The sequence below is a fragment of the Balaenoptera borealis genome (assembly GCF_965194805.1).
Source record: "Balaenoptera borealis genome assembly, chromosome: 18".
NCBI classification, from domain to species: Eukaryota; Metazoa; Chordata; class Mammalia; order Artiodactyla; family Balaenopteridae; genus Balaenoptera; species Balaenoptera borealis.
In genome coordinates, this window is record NC_138877.1 from 17,140,805 (window position 1) to 17,157,029 (window position 16,225).

The 16,225-nt window shown below is 46.0% G+C and overlaps 1 protein-coding gene across 5 annotated transcripts in view; it reads right to left on the reverse strand.

Annotated features, from left to right (window-relative positions):
• Window positions 1-522: 522 nt before the first annotated feature.
• Window positions 523-16,225, reverse strand: part of WDFY2 (WD repeat and FYVE domain containing 2) — a 173,115-nt gene continuing 157,412 nt past the window's right edge. For 2 of the 5 annotated variants that reach the window (XM_082365592.1, XM_082365594.1), the window contains 5 exons: window positions 15,450-15,555; window positions 11,503-11,604; window positions 10,519-10,649; window positions 8,051-8,159; window positions 523-7,001 (listed from right to left, as the gene is read on the reverse strand). In XM_082365592.1, the coding sequence (XP_082221718.1) occupies window positions 6,972-7,001; window positions 8,051-8,159; window positions 10,519-10,649; window positions 11,503-11,604; window positions 15,450-15,555 (478 nt within the window). In that variant the 3' untranslated portion in view covers window positions 523-6,971. Of the gene's footprint in view, window positions 7,002-8,050; window positions 8,160-9,018; window positions 10,132-10,518; window positions 10,650-11,502; window positions 11,605-15,449; window positions 15,556-16,225 lie in introns of those variants that run through there. The other 3 variants (XR_014236943.1, XR_014236944.1, XM_082365593.1) reach the window with 3 other exon arrangements.

The following is a 16,225-nucleotide window of genomic DNA, read 5'->3' on the forward strand; positions in this document are numbered from 1 at the left end:
GGCACCGCTCAGCTAGTCCCACAGTGCGGGGCCTTCAGAGGTGCCTGAGGTGCTCAGGTCCAGGCTGTCAGCCGAGGAGCCCCTAGGAAGGGGCTTTCTGGTGGGTCCGCCTGGAAATCAGTGAGCAGCGGCCCGCCGGGCACGAATCCCTCCTTTCCTGAAGGAGGACACTGGGGGCTGCCGCGGTGCTGGGTGTGGGCGGGGCCGGGCGGGCGCGGGGCGGGTTGGATGGAGGAGGGGCAAGCCGGCCGCCCCTCCCTCCGGCCCTTTGACAGCGTGCAAGTCATCGACTTCTTCCCACTTCTTATCCGTAAGATGGACCTCATGAGTTTTTACGCAGGCTTTTCCTGAGTCCTCTCTCCTTCATTTGGAAAGTTTATCAGCCACAGGTAAAGCAGCCTTGTGTGAAAGTAAAGAAAATAAAAAGGGCTGCTCAGCCAGCCATGCTGAACGCCAACGCAGGGCTGCTGGGGTGTGTCACATGGCACAGCTCGACAACAATGACAGGACCACAGGTGCAGGAAGGTTTCCACAGAGATTTATTTTAAACCGTGGCGGTAGCTTGCATTGAGTCTTTGACATTGGTCATGGCTACACATTCATTTCGGTTAGCGGGAAGCACAGTGGGAAAGTGAGCAGAGTTCAGAAACGTTCACGACATTCAGCAGCATTTGAATGGAGAACTGGATACAGACATTTAACATCGTGGGAAATCCTTGCTCATTCCCACCTAATCACATTCAGGAAGTCAATGTCAAGACTGCTTGGTCTGGTTGGGGGAATCTAGTGGCAGAGGGCGTGGCAATGCCAGCAGGGTTTGGCTAGAACCACATTTGAGAAATCTCTTCCAGCTTTGGGCTTATTACATTTTCAGCCTGACCCCTTGGAGAATCTCATTTCCAAAAGAAAGAAAAAGACATCCATAAAGCAACACGCCCGCCGCAGCCAGGTTCCGACGTGGCTGTAGACTGGTGGGCGTGCAGGGTGGGAGCGTCCGTGTCCCCGGTTGTGGAGACAGTGGCAGGCAGGCACGAATGTGGGGCTAGCACCTTCCCGGTTGTTCAGTTAGTAACAGTTTTTGGACTTTTCATATAAAGATTTTCTTCTGCAAAATGACAGTACATTTGAAAAAAAAGCAGATGGCGTAAAACACAAGTATGTAAGTACACAGTGGTTACCAGCGACACAAGTATTTTGGTCCATACTTCATATGCTACTAACATAAGGCAGCCATCCATTTCAATGAAAGAAAAAGTGTGTATAAGTGAAATACTTTTTTCAAACCATTTCTCCTTTTTGTGTTACAGTTTACCCTCTCATGCTTCCCAGAGAACCAAGGGGGATAAAAAGGAGAAAGGATCCTAAATATCAAAGTCGCATTCTAAATCTAAACTTTAAGCCAACCTGCAATTCCCTTTCTCTCCCAAGAAAGTCAGATACACTTTTGTACACTCACGAAGGTGAACATTTTGAGGTATTTGTTTTTAATGAGATGGTACCATGATTGACTTGCACCTTCACCATCTTTTTCAAACCTCCTGGGCTCTAGATGGGAAAATACAGGAAGCAGTTTACTTGATGTGACACAAGACAAAGGCAATGGGATATGCTCCCATTTACCTGAGTGAAGTCAGCCACATGCAGGCGGGTCACTGGTAATGGTTAGGTCAGTCCAGTAATAAACAACAGTCATGGAATCATAGGTTCACAGATTGGAAGGGATCTTAAGAACAATCATCGAATTCAACTTCTACTCAAGGCTTTTAATCTCCTTTCCACATCTATTCCACTATAAATAGACAAGGGGCTACGTACTGTCTGTTCAAAAATTCCCTGGCAAAAGAAACACAAAAGAGGAATCCCATTCCAGTGCTGGACAGATCTAATTTTACACCCTGCTTTCTTGTGTTTGGCCTAAACAGGCTTCTTGGTGGAAAGGATAATGTCTAAAGGCAAAATTACAAACTAAAAACATGGAAGTTCCTGAATTAAGTTACGGACATAGGATACTTGGGCACTGAAGGATAAAGGCAAGTGGATGGAATACAAGTATCAGTACTAGGAAGTACCGAGGCCCGTGGTGGGACGCCGGGATGCCCCCACTCGGTAGAGCCGGGTCTCCAGGGCGGTGGCTGCCTGAGCCCTTTTACTGTCGCCGAGTTGAGAAAAACATTCCCTTCCGCTCGGCGAGTGCCACTGCGATGAGGATTTATCACATTTACCACATTGTACTGAAATGACCATTACTTGCAAGAACGATTCAAGGCCGGAGGGAAATGAGGGCAGCAGTGGCCTGCTTGCTCACGGGAAGGCCGCGTGGGTGCAGTGCCACCGCTGTCCAGAACAACCTCCTCCACAGGTCAAGGCCTGTCCTTTTTCAAAGGGGAGCTCCTGAGCCTGGGCCCCCAGGTAATAGCGGAATCAGTATGCTGTAAGCTCGTCCAGGCCAAGTCTGTGCAAGCAGTGGTCTCCAGCCCCACCTCACAGCCTCCAGTGAGGGGCTGTACCCCCAACAAAGTTCAAAAATTAGTTACCAGGGGTCATTTTAGGATAATAACTCCAGGTACTTCCAAAGAAAAAGAAACTTTGATACCAGCCTCAGCTGCAGGGAAACTTGACTCTGGGTAGAGGCGCATAGCGAACCGCGTGCTGCCTCTCTCTGTGGCCACGAGCATCTGCGTCTCACGGTGACAAGAGCTCAGGCTCCAGGACTGCAGCTGTGCACTTGATGTTCTCTGGCAGCTCCAAACCGCCTGTGGGCCCCGAGCACCAGGCTGATGCAGGTCCTGGGCCTTTGTTTACTCTGCTCCCACAGCCTGGGCTCACAACAACTCATCCTTTAACTCTCAGCTCAGAAGCCCTTTCCTCTGCAAGGTCCCCTGGCTCCACCCATGCGGGTAGGAGCACCTGCGCAGCTCCTGGGACAGGACCCCACAGCCCTCTGTCACTGGATTTACCACCTGGCACTGAAATGATCCATCTAGGCCACAGAATGGACCTCGTGACCCCGGGCCTGGTTCAAAGCCTGGAGTGTGGTGGACACCCAACAAAGGGTTGGACTGGATGAGAATTGGAGTCTCAAGGGTCATCTAGATCCCTCAGTGCTCAAGATGGACTTAATCTCTGTGTTTCCCAATCATGTCGCTAGATAGGCACTTGCACATCCAGAAAAACATAACTTTGTTTTAAAGGAGAGGAAAAAAAGAATGTTTTTGGCAAAATGCTTTCCTTCACTTTAAAATATAAATCTTAGTGGACAAGGTCACTTACATACAATTAAACTACTATGAAAAGGCCAAACGAAAGGAATGTCATTTAATGGATATTTATGTCCAGTAACTTTGATAACACAGTTTAAATCTAGTCCCTTGCTTAAAAGGCAAAATTCAGGCGTTAAAAACTGATTAATGTTAAGAAAAAAATAAATTTTGCCTTTGAAAAAATGAATCTTAAAACAGGAAAAGAAAGGCAATGTTCCATAAGAAGGTCAATGAAGAGACTGGCTCAGGGCCAGCCCACACACGGAGGGTGAGGTGCGCTTTCAGTGCCCCTGGATTTCCACTTAAACTCTGCAGCTGGGGTGGTCTGTGGGGAAGAGTGTAGGAAGGAGTTTATGCTGATGGAGACCTGCAGGAACTACCTCGCTGCACATACCCATCCGCTTGGAACCACGGGGCTGGGGCCAAAGGCTGTGCCTACGATGAGAGGAACAGAGCCGGTTCCCGAGAGCTCCCTGCCTCGAGGCTGGAAGTCATTGCTCCCCCTCACGCCATTACCAGTTAATGTTCTAAAACAACTGTTCCTCGAAAATTCTTCTTTCAGGCTTCCCTTGTTGATACCTCAGCGATCTCTAACTGCCTGGTGTGACTATAGTGTTTTGTGCTTGGAACATTCTAGATGTCTGAAGATCCCTTCCAGTTTTGTGATTTTATGATTCTTTGAATAATTCAAACAATCCAATAAGAAAGACATCATGGTTGATTGACCTCAGATAAAAAGACACATGACTCCAAGTACTTAATCTAAAACCAACTGTGCTACTGTGGAGACAACCCAGGCAGTTAAAGGTTCCAGTAACATCATTTCTTTGGAGAGACTGAGAGCATGTGATTGGTTCTCTCCTACCAAATAAAGGACAGCCACGTGCATGGTATGTGCGGGTTTGCCACTTTCCTAGCATAATCCTGTTAGGCATTACTTGCCAGAGCTTCTGTATGTTGAAGTAACAGAGCAAAAAATATATATAAAGTGCAATTCCAGTGGGGTAAAACAAGAACTATGAGAGTTAACCCAGACAGGAGAAAAGCCAAGTGCTGGCACCAGCTTCCACTCCTAATGAATGAAGCCTCTATTCCATAAAAATGCTTGGAAGGCACCCCGACACCAACACATAGCTACGAGTTACAAAAATGGTGGAGATAATGTAATACTCAAGAATTCACAGTATTATAAACACACACAGTTGGCGTGCTAAGCGCTTCTCACCAAGTTCAAGCACCTACACAGATGAGGAGAAAGGAAAAGGCAGGGCAATGGATACCTTGACATATCTGTGGTTACTGATCGCAACTCTCGTCACCAACGAGGTGTCCAGTGGTTTCAACCTCTGAGTGGCCCTGTGGGCTGGGGTACAGACAGGCTGGGAGGGAGATGGCTGGACTGAAGTGCAGGGTCACAGACCAGAGGGACCACAGTATCACATGTGGTCCAAAGGAGACAATCAGCTTTCCCAGTGGGGTCTGAGCTCATCGAGACCCAACTCAGATCCACGCCAGGTCTGCCGCGCGCCGGATCCACCGTCTCCCTAACGCTGGGCCTGCCTCTCTATACACAGGCCGGGCTCCAAAGTTCAGGAAGGGAAAACACAGCGATTCTTTCCTACAACTCATTTCCAACACATAGTCCTTTATTACGTACAACTTAGTTAAGTGGCTCCAGGTTCTAGTAGTAAACTACAAAATAGATATTTGAGTATTTTAAATTCCCTTTTTAAAGCTCTCTCACAGAGCAGTCATGCAGAAGAGACTCAGGTTAGTTATAATGGCTTTGACTGATGGCAAGCAAGGATTGTGTGGAAGTGGCAGTTAAGTGATAAGTGGTAATTGCTCTGTGTGTGTGTGTGTACACAACCTTAGAGTATGGTCACATGGGCCCATCTGCCCTGATGTCCCAGGTCATGGCTGTCACGTACCATGGCGTGTGGGGCACACCCACTGTCCTGCTTCCCAAAACTGCAGCAGCAGAATCATCTCGAGGAAGCCCGTGCCCCGGAAGCACACTTGGTCAGTGTTGGGGGAGGGATAATCCAAGTATGGCTGGGAGGCCTTCTCCCAGTTAGAAAGAAAATTAATGATCACGAGGGGGAAAAAATTACTTTCAGGAAAAGAGGGGAAAAAAATAGGGAGGACTTCAACTACTACCACCCCCAAATTGTCAGATCAAAAGAGAACAAGATCCTGTGGAGGTAGGGCGCAGATAGGGAAGGGCAAGTAATTGGCCTGTTTAACTGCGAGGCTTTGTTTAACCTGATGAACCCCAAGGACCTGGGGATCCCCCAACGCTCCTGACAGGTGAGGGCTGAATGAGGTGGTACTTGTGTAAAGTGCTTAGAAGGGGGCGAGCACATAGCTCATGCCTGCTGCTAATTTCAATTCTATTTTTACAAGTGAAAATAAGATTTTAAAAAAGAACTTCAATATCCCAAGTTGAGTCACTACACACAAGAAGATCTCAATTTATCAAGTTTGACAAGGATTCCCTTAAAATTAGAGTTTAGATTCATTTCCTAAAGCCTCCCCCTGCCCCTCTTTTTTTTTTTTTTTTACATTCCCAACTGGAACACAGCATGAACTGTAGGATTCAGTACCTTTTATGTCTCAGATCACACAGTTTTAGTATGAAAGTGTGCAAAGTGTTCTGATAAAATACATGAAGATAAAAATCTTTAAATATCTCGTTTTGAAAGGAGAAGAAAATACAGACGGTGAGGAATAAAGCAGGATACAACCTCACAGCAATGAACATGTTCAAGTTCAGACATCACACAGAACAACACATTTTAAAGACACTATTCTTGAAGGACACAGGGTTTTGTTGTTTTGTTTTTAATATGAAGAGCGACGGAGAGCTGTGTCAATAAAACTAAAACCTAAAAGGCTCAGAAAGCTCCACCTGAATTAGAAATGATCCAGGCACTGAGAGTTGAAGGTCTGAGTTATGATAATCTACTTCGTGGCTGGGAGTGGCTTTCTCACAACATTTTTTTTTTAATGTGGGAAAGACAGAGAAAAACTGAGGCAGAAACACAAGGTCATTTCCACTCCATGAGAACATGTATGACCAGATATCACAAACGGATCACTCTTCAGGCGATTCAAGAGTCAGCTGGGAAATCCACACGAATGGTTTTCCAGGTCTCTCAATGGAAGGGAATTTCTACGAAAGCAGAAACACTGCAAATAAACTGTGAGTACGTACACTCTGGGGAACAGCAGATGAAGCTGAGGGTGGATACATACAGAAGAAAAAGATGCCGACCACGAGATATGTGTCCAAGTGAAGGAAACACGGAAACTACTTTATAACTACCGAAAATACCCTGAACAGTTAATACACGCCTCATTTCTCCGACACACAAAGCAACAACTAAAACGAAGTGGTGAAAAATATAAAACTTAATACACGCCACACTGAGTTGGCAGTATACTCAAAACAAGGTAGCACAGCCAGACTGTATAAACCACTTGTTAAAAAAATATCCTCTTTTATATCGTATGAACAAGTTGCAAGAGTTCCCTCGCAAGAGCTCACCGACCGCTCACCGCCGTGTGTGCGGGTCACGTGCAAGCTCAGCTCAGCTCTCCAGCTTCTCTCCCACCGCTCACCCATCTGCTTTACTGCTCCAGTCATGATTTAGGTTAGAACAACCGTTTCTTGAGTAAATACTATCTTTCTGGTGCCTGGAAGGGGCATCAAGACACAACCGGGGTCATATCCCACAACTGTAAAAAGAAGAAGACCTCTGATGAACTACCATTCAACTGTGTTGAGCATCTGCAGTCCTTATAACTGAATTCAAGTGTATTTTTTTACTTAACAAGGAACTAAGTACTATGCGAACATCATTTATAAATCTATAAAATAGTATTTGTCCATCAAAAAGTTCAACATAACCCTCAAAAACAAGACAATGGCAGCTGGTAATTTTAATCTGGCTGATGGAGAATACAGGCAGATTAGATTCATTCAAGGGGGAAGGGAAGTAACATATGAGGCAACAAATGGGTACCAAGATGTGCTGTGTCCTTTCTATATCTTATCTCATCTCATCTTCCAAACAGTTCTACGAGATGTCTCATTTTCAAAAATAAAGGAACCAAGGCTCCCAGAATTTACTTTGAATGTGCTCGAAGTCACAGAGGTCTGGTGGCTTCCAGAGGGGGTTATTTTAACCGCCCCATCCTGCTGCTGCCTCCAAGAAGGGACCAGAACGGGCCCAGGAAGGAGGGCTCAGTGAACGAGGCAAACCTGCACCTCTGGGTGACTCAGAGAATGACACAGGTGTGGCCCCTTCAGTCCTGGGCCTCTGCTGTGTCACCAAATCCATGTGGCCTAGCGCAGTCCTCAGGCCCTGGAGGACTGCTCCCGGATTAACAGATCTCACTGGGAAAACATCTTGTTTATTACTTGTTGGCTTATTCAATGCTCAGCTCAAACCCCCTCCTGAAGCCATCTCCAGCAGCACTATCTCCGTCTCCTGAACTCGTCCAGTAATTCTTGTCCATATTACTCTTTTGGCTGCTGAACATGTGACCTATTATTAACTGTCTTTTTAAGAGTATGTCCCCAGTAGACTAGCTGTTCCTTTCAGGCGAGAGCCATGTCTTATTTTGGTGTGTACAGCCAGTGACTGTTCACGGCATGTAGCAGGTTCTCAAAAATGCTCATTGCCAAGGGTAAGCTTTGGAGCAGACCTCATGTGGTCTTGGGGCTCCTGTGTATTTACACAGGGCCAAAGATGGAAAGCTTCTAAGATAAGACAGCATCCTACCTTAATAACCTTGTCAGTTCCCGAAGTCAGTAACCATCCTCTGGTGGCATCAAAATGCACATGCACGATGTTATGTTTACTGTCATGGAAGGTCGCTGTGGGTGCACGTCTGGAGGGAGCAAAGAAAGTTTCCAAGAGTAAAAGGCAGTAGTATATAAAGGAAGAAGATCTAGAGCGACATTGAGCTCTAATTTTTAGCCAAATGGCTAAAGTGACTTCACTATTAGAAATGCTCCTCAGGGACTTCCCTGGTGGCGCAGTGGTTAAGAATCCACCTGCCAATGCAGGGGACACGGGTTCGAGCCCTGGTCCGGGAAGATCCCACATGCTGCAGAGCAACAAAGCCCGCGAGCCACAACTACTGAGCCCGTGCACCGCAACTACTGAAGCCTGTGCACCTAGAGCCTGTGCTCCACAACAAGAGAAGCCACAGCAATAAGAAGCCTGCTCACCGCAACTAGAGAAAGCCCACATGCAGCAATGAAGACTCAATGCAGCCAAAAATAAATAAATAATTAATTAAAAAAAAGAAGAAAAAAGGAATGCTCCTCAGAGCTACTTTTATTCCCTGGTGACATGTTATGATTTAAAAAAAAAAAAAAAAAGGGTAAAAGGATTCTTATACTCTCCAAAATGGTCAAGAGATGATGAAGTATCTAAACGTCCTTTTGGAGATTTTGCTGCTCTGATTGAGTCTGTGAGGCTCTCTACCTGTGCTGTAAACAAATCTTTAAAATGACCCACAGTGCTTTTGCTAAGTTTGATCTCAGAAGGACTTGCTGGTAAAATAGTCTACCTTTGTCTATTGCATTAAAAAAAAAAAAAAACACACTTGTTAAAATGCCCAAGACTGTCATTCTCATCTAAGGGCTCTTCATTCTTTCTCCTCTTTTCCCTGGTATAACTGCAAACCTGGTTTTTCTGTGGCGTTCTAATGCTTTGACAAGTAAAACAATATATAAACAAACACTTGTTATTTGCTTTTTATTTTTTTAGTAAGAAGGCTGGTCAACTGCCTAGGTACTCTAGAGGCAATGCAAATGCTCCCACGGAGAAGAAAGCAGAAAAAACAGTGATGTGGGAAAGGGGACGGACATGGAGGAGGAGACTGCAGTTTTCTAATCATGTTTCAAGTTGCCACTCCTCAGCAATGGGCTCCCTGAAGATGGCTGTTAATTGCTCAATCTGGAGAACAGATCTTCAGTATCCTAAAATTGATCACTTAAAAATATTTAGAATTAAAGAATTAGGTTTAATTTGTAGTCACTCAGACTCTCTGGGTCTGTGTCTTTAACGAAGAATTAAACTAGAATATCCCGTCTCTTGCAGCTCTCTAATTTAATGAGAACTCATTAATTTCACCACATATGATGAGCAAAACATAACCAATGAACATAAATGCTTACTTATGCAAGGGCATCTTAATATTTGCTATGACTAAATAAGAGTGAAAAAAACACATACATTAACATTAGGGTTATCTGTAAGAGAATGCTTTGTTTTATTAATTTGCCAAGAATTTCCTTTAAATGCTGACCTCCTCTGACGCATTTTAAATACGTTTCTATTTACATGCAGCTTTTAAGACACCCATCTAGTACGTAAAATGATTTTACTCTATACAGGTGCGGGGGTGGGTGGAGGTGGGAGAATTGGGCAATAAGTTCCCTATGAGATCCTGTTGTAATTCACTAAAAGGGAAACTTGGTGAAGAGCATTCTGTTTACATCTGTTTTACAACAGCTGACATGAAAAAGACGACATGGGAGGAATTCCCTGGCGGTCCAGTGGTTAGGACTCCGAGCTTCCATGACAGGGGGCACGGGTTCAATCCCTGGTGGAGGAACTAAGATCCCGCATGTCGTGCAGTGTGGCCAAAAACAAGCAAACAAACAAAAAAGGAACATAGATTAAAAAAAATAAAAAGACAACATGGATCTGTCCCACCCTCCCTGCCACCCCCCAACAAAGCACAGCGGCACAGTAACCTCAGGTCCTGGGTTATTGGGCGAGACCGACCAGCAAGACTCAGCAGCTGGGCAACTGGCGGCACTGGCCTCTTAGAAGTGGCTTAGCTCTTCCTGGAAAACAAAAGCTCTGGAGCCTGTGGGCTGATTTGGTCCTATAAAGATACCGGCTTGGGCTAGAAAGTGAACCCAGGGCTCCTGCACTGCTGGGCAATTCTCAAGAAAATGAGCAGACAGAGAGTTTGCTCCAAGAACATTTCAAGGCACACACCCCTGGGATCGACGAGAGCACAGAGGTGATTTCTCAGCGTGCACTCTCTCCTCCTGCCCACAAGAGAACATGATCTCTTGGTGGAAAGGAGGTCTCGGCCCACCTGCCACGGTCTGTATTGGAAACCAGCAGGACTAGGGCACGGTTAGTCATGGCTGCGGCGCTGGGCGAAGCTCTTAGGTCCCGCTCCCTCCTTAACCTCGACAATTCTGCGGACTGCTGGGACTTACTCCTCATCTGTGATGGCCTCGTGGCAGCTGTCACACACCCTCACTTCAAACTCGAAGCCCATCAGAGGGATGGAGGAGCGCTTGGAGCTGCACTTGCCGCAGACGGCCTTCCCGCACTTCCGGCAGTGGTGCTGGAGGGAGAGAAAACATGCTCCCTGCGCCTGCGCACCTCGGCCTGGCTGGGTGGGCTCAGGTGTGACCCACAGCATCCAGGTGAGGATGCTAAACCAGAGTGCCCCAGGAAACTGAAGGAACACGCCAGGTGCTCCTCTTTTTGGACTGTTTATTCAGGATGAGGACTGTTTGGGAAGCACACGTGATCGTGCCACGGCCCCCCGGACCCCCCTTCCCCAGTCTCGGTCCTTTCCAATTATCACCGTATGAACTAGAGGACCCACCCAGCGGTTGGGTTATCTTAAAGCTGGGTGTCCAGAAGTGCCACCTCCAGAGGTTTCGCTGCTGGGTGAAGAAGAACTGGGACAAAACCTGACTCAATCCACTGTCTACACTTTGGCCGTGCTCAAGCTAGGCAACTGGCATTTGATTTCCTTAGGGCAGACCAAACCCAACCGTGGAATCAGATTGAAAATGCTGTCTTATAAGTAGATCTAAATAACTAAAACTAAGATGGAAGGAAGGAAAGTGAAATTAAGAAGAAATAAACATCACATATAATTTCATGGTTTGGTATCAATATGAGCTAAGCACGGCCCCTCTAATTTTAAGGTACATTTCACTAGATGCCACTAGAATTCTAAAATCATATCCCTTAACTACTGGGAGCAAGTCACTACGGAAACCGAATGCAGCAGGAATGAGCTACAGGAGAGAAAGGGAATAAACTAGCGTGCGGTCACAAAGTGACTCCAGGGCAATAATTTACTCCCTCTGCAGCTCTCGCCCAGGGGCGCTACTTCCTCCAAGATCACAAGGTACAGTTATTTCTACACGATTACATTTTGAGGAAGCATCCGTATCACCCACCTGTCTCAGGCCAATCTTCTTGCTGTCCCACATTTGCTTGAAGTTCCAGAAGAAAGGCTGATCGCACTTCTGGCAGGAATCACTGTCCAACCATTCAGGGGTCTTGTCAAATAAAGCACACAACAGGTCACAGTGAGAAGCAGCCAAGACAGTGGAACCAAGGTCATTGCTGAAACTTACATAATCAAGATGTGTTTCTAAGAAACAGAAGTGTGATTTCTCAATCATTTTGAAAATATTTCCTAAAATGCCTATGATGCGTCAGGCCCTGGGGATGTAGTGGTGAAGAAAAAGAATCTCTGCCATCAAGGAGCTTGTAATTTATCGGGGAAGACTAAACATGAAAACCTTATTAATAATAGTTATTATCTGAATCAGTATAAGGATCAAAGGCCTGAGAAGGAGAAGCACAGAGTGCTGTGAGAGTGGGATGACCTAGGCTGGGGTTCAGGACTTTGTCTCTGACAAATGATAACAAGCTGAGACCTGGGGACGCATGGCAGGAGGCCAGGCACAGCGGGCTGAGAGAGGGGCAGGATGCACATGGGTGTGTGTAAGGGGGGAGCAGGGGAGGGAAAAGGGGGGGGTGGGCAGGGTATGAAGGGCTGAGGCTGGAGGGGATATAGGGGCCACACCACAGACAGCTATGTTGAGGACTTAGGACGTTATCTCGTACTTCCCGATCATATGCAATTATATTTGCTCTGATTGTGTACAATTACACACACCTGCCTATTACACATGCACGCAGCTACCCGCGTTGGAGGGACAGAACCTGACCACAGCGGCGGGTTCTCAGGGAACCTGATGGTCCTCTGTCTTGGCAGGGCCCGGCAGGGTGTAAGGCTCTGCTCCTTGCCTCATGGGTCATGTGATATCCTGGCTTTGTTCACTATTCCCCAACCCCATCGCGAGTACTCTAAACTATGTCAAACAGCTTTAAAGGATGTGTTAAGCTTAAAGCTATTCTTTATCAAATCTTTATAGATTCTGCATAGGGTGACGCTACATTTGCTTCTAGAGTTCCATGCTCTACTCTGTAAATTCATCCTCTGGCAGAGAGACTGGTCTCTTTCCATATATCACCTAGCCCAAGGAATTGGGGAAAATACACCCAACCCCAGGGCTTCCCAAAGGTGAATTCCAGGGCACGCCAATTTGACTGACAGGACATTTACTGTAAAAGAGGCCTGAGATCAAACAAGTTTGAGAAATATGGTAAACAACGGCCTCCCCTCTACAGGCTTCACAACGGACAGCAGCACAGTAAAGGCTCAGGAGGGACTTTGTTGATGTAATCCTTTTCTGAGGAAGAGCCGTCATAGAACAGACACAGGGACTTAGCCTATTCCCCTACCTTTAAGCAGAAATGAACCTAAAGTGACATATTTTGTCAGAAAAAAAAAAGAGTAAAAAGGGGACATTTTAAGAGGTCTAATTCTTAGTCTATTTATTTTATTAAAACTGAAGAAAAGAAGTAAGCCTTTCACTTACTTGGTAATTTTCATGCCCTAATTCGTTTAAAGACAGATTTAATAAAATAATCCAAAGTTTTTTAGCTGAAGACATTTTATCCCTAAAAGACTTATCTATGTTGTGATTTTTCAGTACACTTATGATGCAGGAAAATCAGGAAGATTTACAAAAAACTTGCACACACACACACCCCCGCTACACCTTTTACAAGGAAGCATGCCGGTTTAGGACACATATGAAATACATAAGTGGGTGTCTATGAGGAGGGAACTGACAGTAGAGCTCTGAAAAAAAATCAGCGTGTGTAGTACGATTCCATTTTTTTGTCCAAAAAAAAATCTGACATGTATCTGCAGAGAAAAATGTAAGGAGGGATGTTTGCCAACATGTGAAGGGCGGTATTTCTGGGTGGTGGTATCATGAATAATTGACATTCTCCTTGTTAACGAGCACTCAGTAACTTTTCTACAAAGAACCTGTATTATATATACTTAAAAAAATAATAAAATTGTGAGAAATTGCATTTCATTAACTGTACAAACACACGTTCAACCTATGGGATGTCTACCTGATCTGTGTTCGGCCACCTGAGGTCTCCCCCCGCCGGCCCACCCCCTCGGCCGCCATCCCCTCCTCTCTGCGCTCTGCGCACGACCACTTTGCCGGCTCTTTGCTCTTGGTGTTTCTTGTTCTCATCAGAGTGCACTCAGGCCCGTCAAACTCCCAGCAGTCTGTCCTGCCACAAACCCTTCGCTGAGGACATCAGCCGATGACGACAATCCTCCGCCCGGATGCTCTAACTCACACCAACTGCGATTGAATGATTTATACCATTGAATAGTTTTCTGAAGTTTTCTCCCCCATGTCTTTTCTTCCAGAAAGGCTACCTGCCCTTCAGGGCAGGGACAGTTTCATTACACCTAAGGCCTCCTGAGCCGAGTGCCGCATGGCACTTGCCACGCCTAGGAAGCAGCTCCACAGATACACCTCAGGGGATGTATGTTTATAAAATGTGACACGTGCAAAAAGTGGATGGAACCACCACTGCTCATTTAGAGCTTTAAATCGCTCAAGAAGATTTAAGATAGTCAACAAGTACCGAGCGCCCATATATCTTCATGTCAAAAGGCAAAACTGAAGCAAGGTGGCTCGAAGGGCTGCCCACCAACCACCTGGTTCCGGCTCTGGAAAACCGCACCGTTGTCCTCCTTTGGGCCTCCGTCTATCAAGGAGGGAGGCTGTGTGCACAGAGGGAGAAGAGCGCAGCGGTTCCCCTCCCCGCGTCTGGTCAGTCAGGCCTGGGAGGAAGCCAGGACAGACCAGGTGTGACTGTCCGTCACCCAAAGCAGGCCACCATGCAGAATAACGAGTCACATGGGGGGCCTGGCTCGCACGGCTGGCACACACTGTGCCGACATCCCTGCCTTTACGCCCGTGGGGCCAAGTGGTACTTTCTAAAGCAACAGTCCACAGTTCCCTACTTCCTGACTGTAAGGATCATTTTAATGAGTTACTAATAGAACTCCCGTGGATTTATGGTTTGAGCAAATCAAGCTTCAATCTCCTTAAGCATTTAATTACTGGTATTTGAAAGGCATTGCGTTATGGCTAATAGCAACTACTCCCCTGAAATGAGATTGGGGTGAGGGTATGGAAAGAAGTTGGGAAATCGCTTTTGTCTAATTTTTAAAGTGTTGCTTGTCTAATTCTTGCATCCTGCAAGGAAATAAATTAGAAGAATACACACTGTCAGAGGGAAAGTTTACCCAGCATAATTCTAGGGACATGAGAAAATGGTTAACTTCAAAGTACCTGTCAAAGGGGATATTCAGTAAGCAAATCAGTTGTTAAGATGCTCAAAGATGAAAAAGAAAATTCACTGAAAAAAGAATGTTATGATAAAACTTAAATATAGGCCTAAAAATGACAACGTATATATTTGTAACTGGAGAACTGCTTAGAATATGACTCGCAAACACAAAAAAAATATTTCTAATATTTCTATTAATACCAAACTAAGGATCCTTCATCAAATACCATTTCTCACACACTAGCCACAACTTCCCCCAATAACATAAAGTACTATGCTTTCTGTTTTCGTAGGGCACTTTATAGCAAACGGCTACTCACCTGAAAATAGCTGCTTCCTCTTTCTCCCCTGAACTGCTGTTGTAATGGTACAACAGATTTAAAGTCTAACCAGCTTAGTCTCCGTTGAAATTCTTACGAAATCTCTGTTACGTTAAGTGTTACGTGCCAATTTGTGAGGGGTTAAAAAAGAAAAATGAAGCTCCTTTCATACTAGAATTTTTAAATTTTCTGACACAACAAGTTTTATTTCATGGTTTACTCATAAACGAAAGAAGAAGTGAGTAGGAGGGGAGGCGGAGGCTTTTCTCAGCAGGGTCAGAGCTGCAGAGCCCAGCCCGGTGGCTGCGGAGGGGGTGGCCCGAGGCTGCTGTGACACCTACCTCCTGCCTCTCCACGTCCATGTTCCAGACGACAATCCCACCGTCACCACCACAGGAGATGAGCTGCCGCGTGTGCTGTGCATAGGACAGGGCCTGGACTCTGTCACTGCGAAAGAAGCAAGAGTTAGTGACAGTTCCCGAGAGCAGACAGAGCCCTGAGGGAAGGACGCCCAGCAGTTGGTCACGTGCACACTCACCCCTGAGCCCCACCCAAGAGCAGATCTTGGAAACCGGATGGAATTGTCAACATGCTAACATTGGGAAAGTACTCAAGATTTTCAACACTTAAAATAAGTCAAAATGCTCGTTTAATAATTAGCGAGGTTGAACATCTTTTGATGTGCCTGTCGGCCATCTGTATGTCTTCTCTGGAGGCGTGTCTATTTAGGTCCTCTGCCATATTTTTTTAAATTTATTTATTTTTGGCTGTGTTCGGTCTTCGTTGCTGCGTGCGGACTTTCTCTACTTGCAGCGAGCGGGGGCTACTCTTTGTTATGGTGCGCGGGCTTCTCGTTGCAGTGGCTTCTCTTGTTGTGGAGCACGGGCTCTAGGCATGCAGGCTTCAGTAGTTGTGGCATGTGGGCTCAGTAGTTGTGGCGCACGGGCTTAGTTGCTCCGTGGCATGTGGGATCTCCCCGGACCAGGGCTTGAACCTGTGTCCCCTGTACTGGCAGGCAGATTCTTAACCACTGTGCCACCAGGGAAGTCCCTTTCTGCCATTTTTTGATTGAGCTGTTTGTTTTTTTGATATTGAGATGTATGAGGTGTTTGTATAT